Genomic DNA, 17,740 nt, shown 5'->3' with positions numbered 1-17,740 from the left:
AGTAGCTGGATTTATGAAATGGAGTTCAACTGGAAATACTCAATCTACCACAAACGAGGTAAGAAGTTCATTGTTTAAAGAAACCAATCCACGAGTCTATGGATTTATTTATAGCAATCCTTGCAGTATGTTGATCGACAATGTTCCTACAGCTACAATAATTTGTCCCAATTTGGTAATGAAAGAAAACTGTCTCCAGATATGGAGGAAGAAGAACGAATGATGAGAATGACAAGTGGACATAAGGCTCCAGTAAAAGGGAAGTTGTAGTTTACTCTTACTTTAGGAACTTTTTCTACACTTATTAATTTGTGGCTAATTTACATCGAGGAAGCGTATATTTTAGGAACTGACTTCACGTGGAGACATGGATTTGAGATTAGAAAAGCTTCACAGTCTATGACCAGGAAATATATGATAATTACTACAATGGAGGTTGATCTTCCAGTGGAAATGAGGGACAGTGAACATTGCGCCACCAAATAGTGAAGTACTCAGACCAGGAGTTATTAACAACAATTCTGCAACTAGTGACTGGGAAGTAGTGGAAATTGGATTTCTGGAAGAGCTCTTGTGGATGAGGAGAATAAATTTGTCATTCATGACTTTACCCAGGAAAGACTTAAATCAGCTTGTGCTAAAACGAAATATAGCTGTGATATAAATGCTCACAAATCTGGATTTTATGGTGGTGACATAGTATGACTGAACAGTTTTCTTTTCAATAAAGGATAAACTCCACTTTGTTTGGAAGGGTCATATATCGTATTGAAAATAATCAACTATGTGAACTATAGGATCCAGAGGGATAGGTGATTCAAGCCCAAGGTCACCCATCACAATCTTCTTTGAAAGTACATTGATGATAGAGTGGCCAACTGAGCAACTCTAGAGAATAACTTATTAGTGGAAACCCAGCCTGTGGAGGAGCTGGAGTTCCTGAAGAGACTACTTCCAGAGTATCATCAAGGATGAAGATGCCGGTGGATTCATTCGAAAGTCTACTCAGGAAGTATCCCCCAGCGATGGGATAGCCAGTGGAAGCAAGGAACAAGACGTCATTGCATCTGTATACAATGGGATTCGGAAGAAAACAAACCACTAAAAAACTTGGTGAATGGAGAGGCTAATGTAAATGTTTTATTGTTTTTCTATTAGGATTGTTCAAGGGGCTTCACAATCCATGAATAATGTAGTTTTGTACGCTTGTTTACTAAAGAGAGTTTTGGGTCGTAATGGTGATGTTAGGATCGAAATAAGTGAGACCCAAAACACCTAAAATTTTTCAAATATTTGACGTCAGGATGTCAGTAAATTAGAGGGTAAATTACATATATGTGGTTCAGTTAAGCACCAAAAAATAAAAATAATATACTAAGAAGATTGAAGAGTTGTTTCTAGCGGGTAGAGTGAATCAGACAGCGTCTTTTTTGTTTAAACCGTGAAGTAGTACAAGTAAGTTTATTATTGACGTTAGTGTAGTGCAGTTAGCGTCATTTGTAAACCTGGCCTATAAGTTTCACAGTGTTCAAACTTGTAGAAAGGTTAAGGAAGAAATACACTAACTTGCTATCGTTTACTGCAGTGGACTCCTAATTATTTCCACCCAATAATTTAAAAGGTGCCGTGAAACGAAATAAGAATGTTACAGCAAAAATTCCGATATAAATAATAATAAAAGAACACAATATCGTGAATAGCAGTTGGTGAAAAATCACAGTAAACAGAACAGACTGTCAGACAGTTTGTTCTGTTTACTGTGGTTTTCCGATATGAATATTTTTGAGGCTGTATAGGGTTATGTAAGTAGCGAAAAGATCAAAAGGCGACCACAGAACATGGCTGAATTGTGGAAGAAGTAATACATCACATCTGGAACAATATTCCACCATATACATTGATAGACTGTGTATAGCAGCATGAAAACAAGGGGTCACGTACAAAATACTAGTGCATACTAAAACGTATTCGCTTATATTTTGTATTTTATGTTATTTACCATTAATAGACTCATCATCTAGTTAACGTTACTCGTTGTTTGTGGTTCCACTATATGTATGCGTGTATGTTTCTGTAATTATTTTTTTTAGTTTACATCAAAAGTTAAAAACTACTGTAACTCTACAAGCTATAATTTTATATCCATTATAACTTATAATGTCCGTAAAATTTCATAAATTTGATTATTATCTGCAAACATAAATAAATATAAATGCTGTGTATTTTTGACGAAAAATTTATATTTGTAGTATCCTTCTGATAATACACACATTTATTTGGTCCATTGCCATTATAGGCATAGCATTGGTCATTTATAGTATGTGCTGCCATCTAGTGCCAGTAATATAACACTATCGATCTTTTACATTTCGAAATATCAATGCCCCCAGTGGCACAGCGGTATGTCTGCGGACTTACAATGCTAGAAACCGTGTTTCGATACCCGTGATGGGCAAAGCACAGATAGTCCATTGTATAGATTTGTGCTTAACTTCCAACAAACAAACAAAGTATTAAATATCAGAATGAGCTATTCGTGCTATGTCCACCACGGGTATAGAAACCCGGTTGTTAGCGTTTTAAAGCTTAGTTGGTTACATATTTTATAAGATTCGATGACCTTTAGATAGCTGAGTTCTCTGGGACAACCATTCAGATATATTGACTATAGATGGTTGGTTACCCTGGTTGTCAGTTAAGTTTAGTAAACGAATAATTATTATGTCTAGTAAACTATAAACAATTGTTACTTTTTCTGATATTATATAACTTTAATGAAATCTGGATTGATTTCTTGGATACTAATGTAAAGTTTCTCGGGTAGTCATCTAAATGTTTCGAAATGTGGATAGATATTGTAGTTTGACTATCTACCTTAGGGGACTTTTTTGGCATAGATGATTTATTGTGATTGTTTTATAATTCCTATTAAATATACACGATTGTTTCTACTTAAGTGGAGCAAGAATGTTAAATTTAATTATTTTTAGAAGCGATAGTTTATTGCAACTTTGTTTATATCACTGTTTACGAATCATATGTTGTGTAGTTCAGTTCTTGTGAATTGGCGATCGTTGTATTATTGCATCATGTTACTAGAACCTTCTAAATTTTTCTCGTTGTTTCAATGGAGTATTATTGCATCATAACATCCAATAATGTGTGGAATATTCTAGGCCTCAGTCAGACTATAAATAGTGTCAAAAATGTAATATGGGTTATACAGTTAGTTAGATAGATCTAGATTGCGTGATTGTGAGATTAGCCATAAAGGGCGTATAGTGGCGATTTCTAAAGTGAATTATCACAGATTGTATTGTAATAATAGAGTAGAGAAGAAATAATTTGTCTTGTCAGTTGTGTTCTAAAGTAACTGAACCAGTCTCTGTGGACTTTGACGTAAAAGAGGCAGTTATTTAAAGCTCTGGATACAACTGTGGGAACCAACAGTTATAGTGGTGATTTTAAATTAAAATTATCACAGACTTTATTATAATAACACAGAAAGAAGAAGAATTCGTCTGTCAAATTGTGTTCTAAAATAACTAAACTAACCTTTGTGGATTTAAATGAAAAGGAGACAGTTATTTAAAGCAAGTAGACTGTATACTGTTTGTTAATTGTTGACATTTATCACCAACAAATTACAGACACCTACTGTAAAGAATCTGGTCCATACATAAAATCCTGACAGTGGTGAGGCAGCTCGGGCCCACAGTGGTAAGCAGTGGTAGAAGAAGACATAAAGAACAGTGGAATGAGGCCTGTATATGCAAAGCTGTAGTGGTGTTAAAAAATATTGTTGACGTCACAACCACACTATATAACCATGTCGATTTGCTTTGATAACTGGATAGAGAGAGGCAAGCGACTTGGAATCAAATATAATGATCTACGATAATCTGTTAAACAATAACAAGACCTAGATAGAGAGAAGAGCCAATAAGTCACAGACATCTACTGTAAAGAATCCGGCTCATACATAATATTCTGAAAATTCTCTTTATTAGATCTAATAGAATTCGGTTTACCTGTTTAACGGAAAATCTCCTATTCTGTGACATCTATAAAACAGGTAAATTTTCTTCCAAAAGAATGACGATTGATAATGAGTAACATTTATTTGGGTGAAGACCAAGACATAATGGTATTTAGATTAAGTGTCAATTTTGTGTGTGTTCGTAGCCACATAAACATTTAATTACAATGCCAAACTACTTGGATAAATGACTTAGTTGCAGTTTGATATCTTTCATTAAACTTTTCTCTTCTACTTAACGTGAAAAAAAAATCTAGATTTGCTTTGGTTTTGTTGGAATAGTTCACATATTTTGTATGTATTTTGCTTTAATTGCATGTAGCCTGTGAGTTAAACATAAAAGTTTTGATTTATGCTAAGTTAAAAGTACGAAGTTTTCCAGGTTTTATACGATGTTTCTACTTGCAATCTGTTATCACTACACCGAATCACCAGGATGCTTTTAGGTTAACCTCTGGTTGTAGTAAAGTATAGTAGGAAACGCTCTGAAATTGAATTGTGTTTGTTAATGCAATTTTTTGTGTTTCGATAAATGTCTACTTAATTGCTATATTTTTTATTAGATCACTTCTTATAATTCTCAGCCTAGGTGCTCTAACTTTCCAAAGCCAGACGAGGATCATGAACATCGTTTCCGTGATTTTTGTGATAATGAGGATATAATTTTATATCATTAATATCATATGATTACAGTCTCTATTTCGAAAAATTTTGTAGCGCCATCCGGTGTGAGCTAAATGGTTAGGAACTATATGTAAATATTAAGCCTTGTTATGTTCAAGACTTCAAACTTAGGAACAAAAATAACCGTATAAAGCATTAAATACCCCTGATGAAGGAAACCAGACCCTACCGAAGGGGAAACTTACTAAAATCTTATATCACCGTAAAACTGATGAACGACTGACGTCATAACAGTAAGTTTCATTCCACGAAATATATATGAGAATCAAAGAAAGAAACAAAGTAAAATTCATTACTTTTGTAATTGATCGCATACTTTATGTAAGACACTAATTCTCTTCTAATTCAATAAGTGTTTCCGGCTCGTGACAGTTACGACAAATGTCAGAAAGCTTTAGTTTATGACATACAGCAAAAAATGCAGTTTCGTTATAAAAAGTAGCAATTGAAAAGTAGAAAAGAGGTTCATAGCTTTTAACGATTTAATTAGACCGATACTGATATATCGATTTTTATCTTTGTTCTTTCCTAAATTCAAACATAAAAGTATTAAATTCCTTTTGTTCCTTATCGCTTTTAGTTGGCAAGCTTCTTTCGAGAGCCTCATTTTTATTATTGTACGAATAATTAAAAAAAATACTTTTTACTTCAACAAACGTTTCTTTCTCCCATGTGGCTTCAACAGGGTTAGTTGTACAAGAACCTTGTTCATGTTCTCCTTGCGGCTTCAACAGGGTTAGTTGTACAAGAACCTTGTTCATATACTGCAAAAGGGAAACATTGGCTAAAATGAAAATATTTTTTATCATTATCTGAATTAGTAAACTGAGGTTGTTGTTTTTTCTAGCTTTATTGCCAAAAATGTTTAAATCCTTCCAGTATACACCACAAGTTCTGAAAAACAACATTGTACATATAATATTAACTAAGATGTCAGGATTATGCTTTTTGAATTATTGACAGATGGCTTTGAGCTCGAAGTTGCTTGTTATTGCATAAATACTTGTTATACTTCCTTTCAGTACAACTTAAGATCGCCATCTATAATTAGAAGGTTTTTAGTTAAACCTTATTTGATTGTGAGTTTTTATTAAACTTTAGTTTTGACATTCGAGAAATTATGAGGTGAGAAAATTGTTTTATAATTATATTATTGTTAGGTCTTGGTTGGTTATTCAATTATAGTGCAGACGTTGAATCTTTCTAAGACTAAACATTTCATTATTTCTATTTAAAACATGTTGTGTATGTCATAAAAATATATGTATTTTAAGACAGGTTGCTGCTGACAAACAACACCATCCAAATAAAGCTGTTGGAAACGCACATATATAAAGAATGTTGCGTAAGAAAGAATGTAAATATGAAGTTCGTGATTTTTAGGCAATATCATAGCATAAGTTGTTACATAAATGCTTGTTTTATTATTGTTTTCTGAAATGGATCAAACATTTGTGATTTTTATACGAGATAGTTTAATGAGTACATTTTTAAGGTAAGAAACAAATAAATAACGTTATGCAAGCATTAACATCAAAAGAAACGCGAAGTAACTACTAGTAGGTAAAATATCACATACAAGAGAATCATAGTGTTGTAAATTTTAATCGTTAGAGATCAGAATTTCTTGAAGAAACCGAAACCTGTTTTAAACTGGTACAACACTGTTACTGCTCTAGAAAAAGAAACCACGTCGTTTTGTAAAAACTTTATCTCAATCAAACCACCAATCAGTTCGTCTTAATTGTTGATTAATTATTAAAAACCTATTTACGTTCATACCCTTTGCAACAGTTTGTTATTCACCAGTTTATGATAAATTAAACTTAGATTGAAAAGCTGAGCATTTGAGACGTCATTGATTTTACCATAGATACTGGATGATTTTGAGACGTCATTGATTTTATCATAGACACTGGATGATTTTGAGACGTCATTGATTTTACTATAGATACTAGATGATTTTGAGACGTCATTGATTTTATCATAGATACTGGATGATTTTGAGACGTCATTGAATTTACCATAGATACTAGATGATTTTGAGACGTCATTGAATTTACTATAGATACTGGAGATTTTGAGACGTCATTGATTTTACCATAGATCCCGGATGATTTTGTTTCCCCTCAAAAGAAATTCTTGAAAGGCTGTTATCCAATCCAGTTCATACAGATAAAGTTTGCCATGATAAAACCCGTAAAATAACATTTTTCAATACAAAAAAGTGATCAAAATAAAAACGTATTTTTATGATGTATATTTGTGTTGTGCCCGTCACAGATATCAAAACCTGGTTTGTAACGATATAAGCCTTCAGACTTACCACTGTTTTTTCTTTTTTCTCCTTTTTAATTCTAGAATGGACAAGGTACAGTTGGGCACGTAACTGGGCTGCAGTTTTCCGTTAGAGACATTACAACTTTGTACTTTACTAAATACAAAAACAAATTTTTGAAACTTATTGAGTTAATGTATGTGATATCTTACATGCTTCGTATATTTTAATTAAATATTTTAAATTAGCACTCAGTTGATGTTGCACTCAGTTGAAGTTGAAATGAATATATACTGATGTTTAAACTACCCTGGCATTTGTACGCGGCTGAAGATTATAACATGATGAGTAAAATTCACATACACTGTTGTTCAAGTACAATATACCATCTCCCGGTGGGTCATCGGAATAATTGTGGACCTACAACGCTAAAATCCCAGGTTCAGATCCTCGCGGTTGAGAAAGCACAGAAAGTTTATTGTGTAATTTCGCACTAAGGAAATAACAGCTTCCAATATCTCGGTGATAAAGGACGATGAAAGATGGTAGGACCTGAATGCTGTCACTAGATGTCAGCAAAATCGAAATGTGGGTGTTATCTGTGAACATATTTGTTGTAACTAATTAGCCTAATCAGAAAAACTCGCCTTTTTCTCTGGAAGTGAATATAAAATAAATTCCTTAAACGATTGCTACAAGTAAAATCAGTTAAATAATTTCTATACAATGAAACATTAAATGTTTTCGCATTCCTTTGTAATTGTTACAAACATTAGTATTAATAATTTTATATGTTACTTTACTTCTCTTCAAGTAACAAGTTATATCACTGGCTTCTCCAGAACCAAGTAAGCATCTTCTCAAGAGTAACCTCCCTATCTCTCCTGGCTGCCAATATTAACTAAGTTACACACGGAGTTCGCGAGTTTGTTATAAAACAAAGATAAAATGGTAAAAACCTTAATATATATAACAATAGTAGTAACGTCAAAGTGTAGGTTTTGAAAAGGCATTTCCATCGTTACAATAACAGCATCAATTATTAAACACATTATTTTCAATTGATTTCTTCAATCAATCTAGGTCTACATATACGTCCTAATTATTGAACTATTGCTTCAGTACATGTATATCAGCGATCTACGCTTTCCCATGTGTTCTAGATACTCCCTGTTGTTGAAACTATCAGGTTTCTTCACGTATTCTAACTATTTACTATTGTTTGATTACACGAATAACGGTATTTCTACCAATCAGATTTATCCATTGTTAGTTCCATCTAATGACTTGATCTCTCTCTTTTATTTTTTCTGATATAGGTTTCTCTAGAAAAAGTTTTTCAGAACATGACTGTTTTTTGTTTTTACCTGGGATATCTTCTGTACAATAAATATTTTTTCCTTAGATATCCTGAGATATTTTATAGTAGAGTATTTTTCCTTAAATGTCCTTAAGATATTTTTTTCATTACAGATAGTTTTTCTTTAAAATGTCTTTGGGTATTTTTTATTATTTTCTTGCAAAAAAGACATTTTTTTCCTTAACTTTCCTTGGGATTTTCCCCCATAGTTATTTTCTTAACTTCTTTGTGATATCCTCTTATTTACAACAAACATTTTCCCTTAAATTTCCTTGGAATTTTTTTCCACAGTTATTTTCTTAAACTTTTCTCTGATGTCCTCTTCTTTACAACAAACATTTTTTCTTAAAAAGGCCACGATCTTTTTACCGAGAAGCTTTGCCCGTGCAGTGGGTCAGTCAACTAGGTATTTTACTGCGATTAGAAAAAGTGACTTTACAAACAGTCAGTTTAAGTGTAAGTTAGTTTAGTTTGTGTGTGTGGCTTTACGCATTGTTTTTACCATATAAACTTGTAACGCAAACCATACAATTTCGTGGCAAAACACCAAACATTTTACTTTTCTTTTTTTCACAAACAGCACAGAGTTCATAAAAAGAAATAATTTTTCCTTAAATTTCCTTGAATCTGTTTTTGTTTTATTTGTTTTTCCACAGTAGAGTTGTTTTTTATCAAACTTCTCTGCGATATACTCTTTAGAACAATAAAAATTCTATGTCACATATTTTTGCAAGATTTCTCTTTAAATCGCTATTATACCTATGATAAAAATATCATACATTAAAAAGTGAAAAATGTTAATATGTTAATTTGGGTATCTAAATACAATGAATTTTGTAATAACGTTATACTTTATATCTCCGTTAAGAGATATCCAGTATCTTTATTAAAAGTATTTAACTGCGAGTGACAGTAATAGTAATACATAATTGTAGCTATATATGTTACATCGCTTTGACATCAAAGTGAACTTCACAACTCATACATATATTTGAGTCTACTCATAACAATGTTGTTCATTCTGAGTGTATGTAAAACACTTTCATAAGTTCTATGAAAATTTAAAGTTGATTCATTTACAAACATGAATATGCCAAGTTTCATATATTAAATACATACATGCATTTGGACACTTTATGAAAGTGGCCATACACAGTCAATACTCCTGTATTCAAAATGGATTTTCCAAATTCGTTCTGGAAAGCCGGACATCATTATATTAAAGTTACGGTGTCATATTGATCCAGTGCTTGTAATTTGTATTAAAAGTATAGTGTCAAAATGTCCTTGTAAAAGAAAATACTAATAAAAAATGAAAAATGTATATAATTACGATGTTTGAGACATTCACTACCAAATACCAAACTTACGATGACACACGATTTTTCTTTTGAAAGACCAGCTAGCATCGCTAAGGTCTATGACTAAAAATGGCACGAAAATCCTAATTGAATATATAAAAATAATCATTCTATCTAATCAAAGTCACAGACTGCGACTAGCTAGAACAGCGAAGGTTACTAGCTAAAGGGACAACAAATAGTTTCATCTTCTTTTGACTGAAAGGTATGGCACAAAGCAGTGATTGGTTACATATGTTTAAAAAGAATTATCACATCACATAAGGGACATTATTCCGCTTCTTTCTTAACAACTTAAATCGGGTCGAAACTTGACTAAGAGTTCCTGACTTTGGTTTTGTAATAGACAGATGGATAGACGTGTGAGCTGATGTATTTATTGGAAAGTATGGGATGAGAGTGGATTTTAATATTTATTATATAATTGAATGAGTTTCTAGAAGAGAGAAATAGAACTTTCTTTGCAATATGAAGCAGTTTTTGAAACCTCTAACTTTAACTGATTGCCTTATGAAAGTTATGTAAAAGGGTTGACTAAATACGCCGGATCTTAAGGGTGTATAGGTAATTTTGGTAGCTAACTATATATGTAACATTAATTTTGAAATCTAATACATTCTTTATCAAGACATTCATGCCTGTGCTGCGCAGACTCACACAAGCACCTTATAAACCCACATACTTGACCAATTGGTTTGTTTCCGAATTCAATTTTGCATCAAGGGGGTGGGGGCTTCTCTTTCATGACTAAATTGTAACGGACCGCAGTAAATTCTTTCAAAAATGTCCTGATACCACATAAAACACACACACAAACACACACACACACACACACACACACACATAAAACCTTTGATATTCAAAATGCGCCAAAATCTGCGCACATGTCAAAATCTGTGGAGTCGAGACCACCGGGTTCATATGCATCATCGTGTATTCCAATAGATTCGTGATTAACATCACTTTCGTTATTGCTAAAGTGATGGTCCCCATTATCATACCAGTGAGCACCAGCGTCGTAAAAACTATTGACCCACTCCTCATTCCAGCCTCGTCCTAAACCCCAACCCATTGTGCTACCAAGAAATATACTCATAGCAAGGTCACCATTGTTTTGGCGATCAGAAATGGGAACGTTGGAAACTGGTTCTGATTGCTGAACGTATCCATAACTGAGTTGTTGAGACAAGCCACTAGATGGTAAAAATGTGTGTCTGCTGCAACCTGGAATATATATAAAAAAAAGTATTATTTTACGTATTGTGCTTGTTACATGTATAAATCTGTTGTCTACCCTGATGCGGAAAATTCAACACAACAGACACTATTAGCCATTCTGAAGGCAAAATCTAGCAACGCCAACTGCTCTTAAAAGTATTCTTTTATTTTCATAAAAATAAAATAATAGAAGTTTCGATTACGGGTAAACAATAATATCTGACGAAATTAAACGGTATCAACTGAATTTAACCAAGATTTCCGTTTTGAGTTCCCCAGCACGTGTCTAAATAAAACGAAATTAAAAATATAAAGAAGCAAGTTATACATGATATTAGTCGAATCAGGTAGGCAGTTTTATTATGAGCATATTTGAAAATCAAAATATTTTAATGTTGTTGAATGAATGTAATAATTCTGTTTTAACAATAAAACCAATATTTTATCTTTCATCAGGTTCCCGCCTTCAGTTATTTAGGAAATTTACAGTCTTCTCTATATCTCCATAAGATTAGATTTGTATGGACTTTGTCTGGTAAAAGCTTTTACAGAGGTTTCACCATATTAATGTTTATTCTTGCACATGACTCTCCCATTGGTAAAATCCGAGGATAGACAGCAGATAGCCATTATTAGCTTTGCACTAACACACACAAAAAAAATACATTAACTAATAAAAATAAAGTTGACCTGATTAATCTTACAGGAAATATGTATATATAAAAGTTTGTTTTAGAAATTTGCGCTACACAAGCCGTCTCTAATTTGAACTTATAGAGGAAGGACAACTGGTCAACACCAGCCACAGCAACTTTTCGGATACTTTAATCGAATAGTGGAATTTGACCGTCATTCCTATAACGCATTCACAGCAACAAAATGCGTAATGCCCTTTTTCTTTGGTAACAGGACACGAACCAGGGAACCTCAGATTCAAGGACCTGCACACTAATTTCTGGCCACGCTCGGCCAGAAATTTAAAAGTACAGAAAAAAAAGTAAAATAAAACCCTTATAGGAAAGTTTAGAAAAGAAAAATAAAACATCTCATTGAGAATGAAAAAATTAGAAAAACTACCAATAATGTGAGTAGTGATAAGTACAACAATCTCTCTGAATGGTGTAATTTACTTTGTTACTTCTGCTAACTTACAAGTCGCATTTGATATATGAAGTCACCCACCGGTTCAGTCAGGTACATTTTGTCCCTGGGCCTTTTTGGGGTGTTGCTACGATTGTTGTAATTGTTGTTTTTTTTTGTTTAGCACAAAGATACATAATGGGCTATTTGCGCTCTGCCAACCGCAATGGTTCGTACCCCGATTTTTAGCGTTGTAAACCCGTAAACTTACCACTATTCCGCCGGTTAGAACTAAAGGCAAAATATGAGTAAATAACCAGTTAATAAATGGGAATACATACCTACTCACAGTTTATAATGTGTAAGATATAACTTCAATATTACAAATTCGAAATCGTACACACATATTTATAAGTATTAGTATAAACAGTGGAAAAAAACTTGTTGCACATACATGCATATATATATATATATGTATATATATATATTAGCTTACAAATTAATTTTGTTCATGTTGAAGCTTAGTCATTAAAGCGAACTTATGGAAACTTCCATGAACGAAAGTTAAACTTCAAGTATTTAACAAATCTGCAAGAAAATAACAGAAAGATGATCGAATATTCTGTAGTCTTATCCAACCTTGAACATCTAAATTTCCTTGCGAAGGCTTTAACTAGGTTTCACTGTCAATAAAAATAAAAGATACAGTATCAATAATGCCCATGTTGCCAAGTAAATTGGGTCACCAGCAGAGATTGGTCAGATTGAGAGTAATTACCAGAAAGCCCACGCGTCTGAGGAGCTGAGAAACGAGCTCGTAAGTTACCACCGTGAAGATAGAAAAGTTAATGTCATTTATCACTCGAGACGTACTGATATAATTTGTGCTGGCAATCATAACAGTGAAGTTGAAAAAATGCTTTGTAAGAAAAAAAAATCTTCAGTTATTTCGATAAACTTTATAGGCCCTTCCTGTTCTCGCTAAATTTCATATATTTTTTATATAAGATGATTGTTTTGTAATTAAGCACAAAGCTACACAATGGGTTATTTCTGCTCTGCCCATCACGGGTATCGAAACCCGTTTTATATAAGAAGTAGTCAAAAATGTTTTCTATGATCAAATAAATATTTACGACCACATTCGTTTTTGATTCGTACTGTATAAACTTAATATATAAAAAATATTTCAAAACTTACATTTTAAGTGTTGATGCTTTGGTTTTAGTTTCAGTATAGTATTTCAGTATTATGTGTATGAAAACCTAAGCAGCTTGCTAAAGGTACACATTCAAGTTTCTCATTATATATCGTTTTTAAAAAATATAAACAATCAGTTAAAACTAAATAGGAATTAGGACAATTTTGTTATCACACATTTGTTAAACTTTTCACTTATTTTGTGAAACAATTAAAGGTTTTAGAATCACATGAAACTAACCAAGTTAATAGATCCTAAGTGATATATTTCGTATCAATATTCTAAGATATCCGAGAAAAAATACAAAAATATGTTTGCAATATAAAATACAATTGCTGAAATCAGGGGTTTCACAAACTGGACACCACAGGAAAATGCCAGTGGGGCAGTAGCAAATACACAAAATATACAATACTGTTAAAATACTCAGTATTTATAGACTCATTGGGTTGGTGGACTCGGTAAAGATGCTAAATGCTCTAGAGGGTGGAGGGAAGGGGTCATTATGATGAGATAGTTTGGAAACCTCTCGCTTAAAGTAGCAGTTGGCAATTTTTTAACTTCACAAAATGTAGATAGGATTGTGAAGTCAAGTTTGAAATAACTTAAATTTTTAATGATATGGGTGTTTCTTCAGAATGATTTGTAGATTCACTGGATGTTTCTTCAGAATGATTTGTGGATTCACTGGATGTTTCTGCAAACTAGCAGCTGAGAACCCCTGGTTTAAGGTACTCGCTCTTAAGACGAACTCACTATAGAAAATCTTATTAATGAAATCCCATTTCGTCAGTTATTTCAATAGATGAACTTGCTCAACTGAAAAGGCAAAAAGATAGGGGATTTTCACAGTGTAAAGATTTTCACATATGCACAGCAGTCGTAGTTTACATAATATAAGTAACTGAATCTTTATTAACATATCTGTTGCTATTATCATAATATAGAAAATGACTCGTGATTGGCTACAAGTCATCTGTCTTTACTTGTTTTTTTATGTTTGTTTTTCTGTTGTTAATTTTTTATATCATTCAATCCTCTAGAGTTTACAATCTTTCCGAAGTTACAGAAGAAATTGATTGAACGGTGTTAAACTCGAAAATAAATTCTGAATTTTAATCTAGTTTGGCTAGGTAGAAACTGTTCTACCGAATTTATGATGAAAAACGTTTGCTATCAAAACCATGTCACTGTACATAAAAGCTAAAAGGGGAAGCTTACCTTGGCAACCTTGAAAGTCATGTAATTGAGAAGAAGGTCTTGCTGGAGGTGGAGGCAGCTGTAAAGATAAGATTAGTTGAACGCTTGACATGAAGTGGGATATGATTTTTTTTCGAGATATAATAGCTTTAGATTATAATAAATGGTTGTATGTTTTTCCAACCATTCCAAACAATATGCAACTTATCACGTTTTACATGATATTAAAAGATCGTATGCTATTCCAATAATCACAAACAATATGTAAGCGATTAAACTTCACATTATAATAAAAGATCGTCTGCTATTCCAATAATCACAAACAATATGTAAGCGATTAAACTTCACATTATAATTAAAGATCGTCTGCTATTCCAATAATCACAAACAATATGTAAGCGATTAAACTTCACATTATAATAAAAGATCGTCTGCTATTCCAATAATCACAAACAATATGTAAGCGATTAAACTTAACATTATAATTAAAGATCGTCTGCTATTCCAACTATCCTAAATAATGCACAACTCACTAAGCTTTAAGTTGCAGTATCGAACAAACTACATACAATTAATATTGATGTTTATTATTTATTAAACTTTGAAATAATTAAAGAAATCTTACGTATAAAGAACGTTTTGAAGAACTAGCGTCGAAATACAACACTCTTAATTCATTACACTTACCAAGTTACTGATGGTAGTCATCCAAGACCTGAAAAGTAGACATATGAACGTTATAATCATCATCTTTATTATAGTAAATATTTTTCTTCTTATAAAGCGATCTTAGAAGCTTTATATGATGTATATATATATATTTTACAAAAGTGCACGAATTTTATAAAATAGTATAGGATTAATGAAGTACAGAAGTAATAAGTAATACGTAACTATTTTTGTAAAGGTTTGTAAACTGATTTGTTTGCTTTAGCGCAAACCTACATCACGGACTATTTGTGCTGTGTCCAACGCGAGTACTGAAACCCGATTTTCAGCGTTATAACCATCACACTCAGCCACCAGGCGGCGGGGCTTTTGTAAAGGTAGGTGATAGACAAACTACATCCTAATGATACAGAGAAAACAAAATCTTGTTCATACAACTATTAATACGTAATAGAACCTTTATAGTTGGTTCACTAGGAACGGCTGGAGGAATATGTCACGGCCTTTTCCAGGAAGAATATTCACATAGTGAGAATATTAAACGATAAATATATATATATCCAGAGTACGTAATGACATTTCTAAGTAAATAACATTCAATGTTTTCCGTGGGAGTATAAAACATACACAGCAAAGTGTTTATGACAGCAATAGGCTCAGAAGAGACATTTGTTGACCAATCCGGAATAATTATCGCAATCACAAAGTAGAATATATGATTACGAAAAAATAAAACATTCTTCCTTCCACCATACAAACATCGCACAAGCTGGACATGTTTCCTGCTATCTTTAACAAGATAATGAACAAGACTTCGAAGCTTACGAAGACTTATAAGCTCTCAAGCTACACTTTGAAATGAACAAGTGCCTTTTTTGAGAATGATAGCATAATAAAGTGAAATCCCATTTGGCCACATATCTGACTTAGTAATATGGTCTTGGAATCGATATCCACTACAGTATACAGACTATGGAAAGTTAGTTATGGCCTGTGGTTGGCTTTGACTTCCTTTGCAGTTAAAAGTGTGGACTGTGTTCAACGCCATATTGCATCTCGAATCCGCGACCGTCCGATATCAAGCCCAGCACTCTATACAATAGTGTTCGCTCGATCCCCCAATAACAGATCCAGAGCTTTACAGTAAGATGAATGCGTTATATTAGATCGTTTTTTGAATGTTGTAAATTGGCAAGTCACGTGATAACAACAGCGATATAAAGTTTCGGTGGATTTTTGTTTGTGTTTTGTGAAATTTCTCGCAAAGTTACTCGAGAGCTATCTGCGCTAGCCGTCCCTAATTTTGAAGTGATAGAAAAGGCAGCTAGTCAACACCACCTACCGCCAGCTCGTGGCTACATTAATCGAATAGGGGTATTTCACCATCACTCTTATAACGCACCCATAGCCGTAAAGCGCAGATCACGCTCATTGTTTTTGGCGATAACAGGACGCGAATCAAGAAACCTTGCATTCACAGTCTGACACGTTAATCACTGGCTCGTACTCTGAAGGTTTGCGGCATGTGTCAGGACTACGTTCTGACATTGGTATTTCACCGAAAATTGATTGCCTTCAGAAAGGATATCTAACAGCCTTTCCTAATAAAAAAAAAATACACTCAGATCATAGAGATGTGTTTATATCGGGAATTTATTGACATGGCAGTATTTGTTTGTTTGTTGTAAAACACAAAGCTAAATAATGGGCTATCTGTGCTGCCCACCGCGGGTATCGAAACCCGATTTTTAGCATTATAAATCCACTAACTTACCGCTGACCTAACGGGAGACTTGAAATGACACCATATTTATCTTAGTATTAATTTGGCGCAACTCATAATATCAAATATCAACCATCATTCATTTGTTGTAGATCTAGTTCGGTTAAATCTGGTTTGTTGTAGATCTAGTCCGGTTAAATTTGGTTTGTTGTAGATCTAGTCCGGTTAAATCTGGTTTGTTGTTTTATACACATATTATCCGTAGATTTTTCAATACCTAAAAAAATGAAAAATTGATTCATATCCATTTTGTGCGCTTTCGAGACTTTTATTTTTTTTATACTTCGCTCTCCTTTATATAATATATCAAATACCAGAGTATACTGCTATAATATAGCAAATACCAGAGCATACTGCTATAATATATCAAATACCAGAGTATACTGCTATAATATAGCAAATACCAGAGCATACTGCTATAATATATCAAATACCAGAGTATACTGCTATAATATATCACATACTAGAGAATACTGCTATAATATATCAAATACCAGAGTATACTGCTATAATATATCAAATACCAGAGTATACTGCTATAATATATCAAATACCAGAGTATACTGCTATAATATATCAAATACCAGAGTATACTGCTATAATATATCACATACCAGAGTATACTGCTATAATATATCAAACATCAGAGTATACTGCTATAATATATCCCATACCAGAGTATACTGCTATAATATATCACATACTAGAGAATAATGCTATAATATATCAAATACCAGAGTATACTGCTATAATATATCAAATACCAGAGTATACTGCTATAATATATCAAATACCAGAGTATACTGCTATAATATATCCCGTACCAGAGTATACTGCTATAATATATCAAACATCAGAGTATACTGC

The 17,740-nt window shown here is 32.9% G+C and overlaps 1 protein-coding gene across 2 annotated transcripts in view; it reads right to left on the bottom strand.

Moving 5' to 3' along the window:
• Nucleotides 1-9,239: 9,239 nt before the first annotated feature.
• LOC106457738 overlaps nt 9,240-17,740 on the bottom strand; it is a 60,745-nt gene continuing 52,244 nt past the window's right edge. For both annotated transcript variants that reach the window (XM_022383758.1, XM_022383759.1), the window contains 3 exons: nt 15,109-15,136; nt 14,443-14,500; nt 9,240-10,946 (listed from right to left, as the gene is read on the bottom strand). In XM_022383758.1, the coding sequence (XP_022239466.1) occupies nt 10,582-10,946; nt 14,443-14,500; nt 15,109-15,136 (451 nt within the window). In that variant the 3' untranslated portion in view covers nt 9,240-10,581. The remainder of the gene's footprint in view (nt 10,947-14,442; nt 14,501-15,108; nt 15,137-17,740) is intronic.

The sequence above is a fragment of the Limulus polyphemus genome, unplaced genomic scaffold, assembly GCF_000517525.1.
Source record: "Limulus polyphemus unplaced genomic scaffold, Limulus_polyphemus-2.1.2 Scaffold367, whole genome shotgun sequence".
NCBI classification, from domain to species: Eukaryota; Metazoa; Arthropoda; class Merostomata; order Xiphosura; family Limulidae; genus Limulus; species Limulus polyphemus.
Note: the sequence above shows the minus strand (reverse complement) of the source record. Positions and strands in the feature narration are given on the sequence as shown.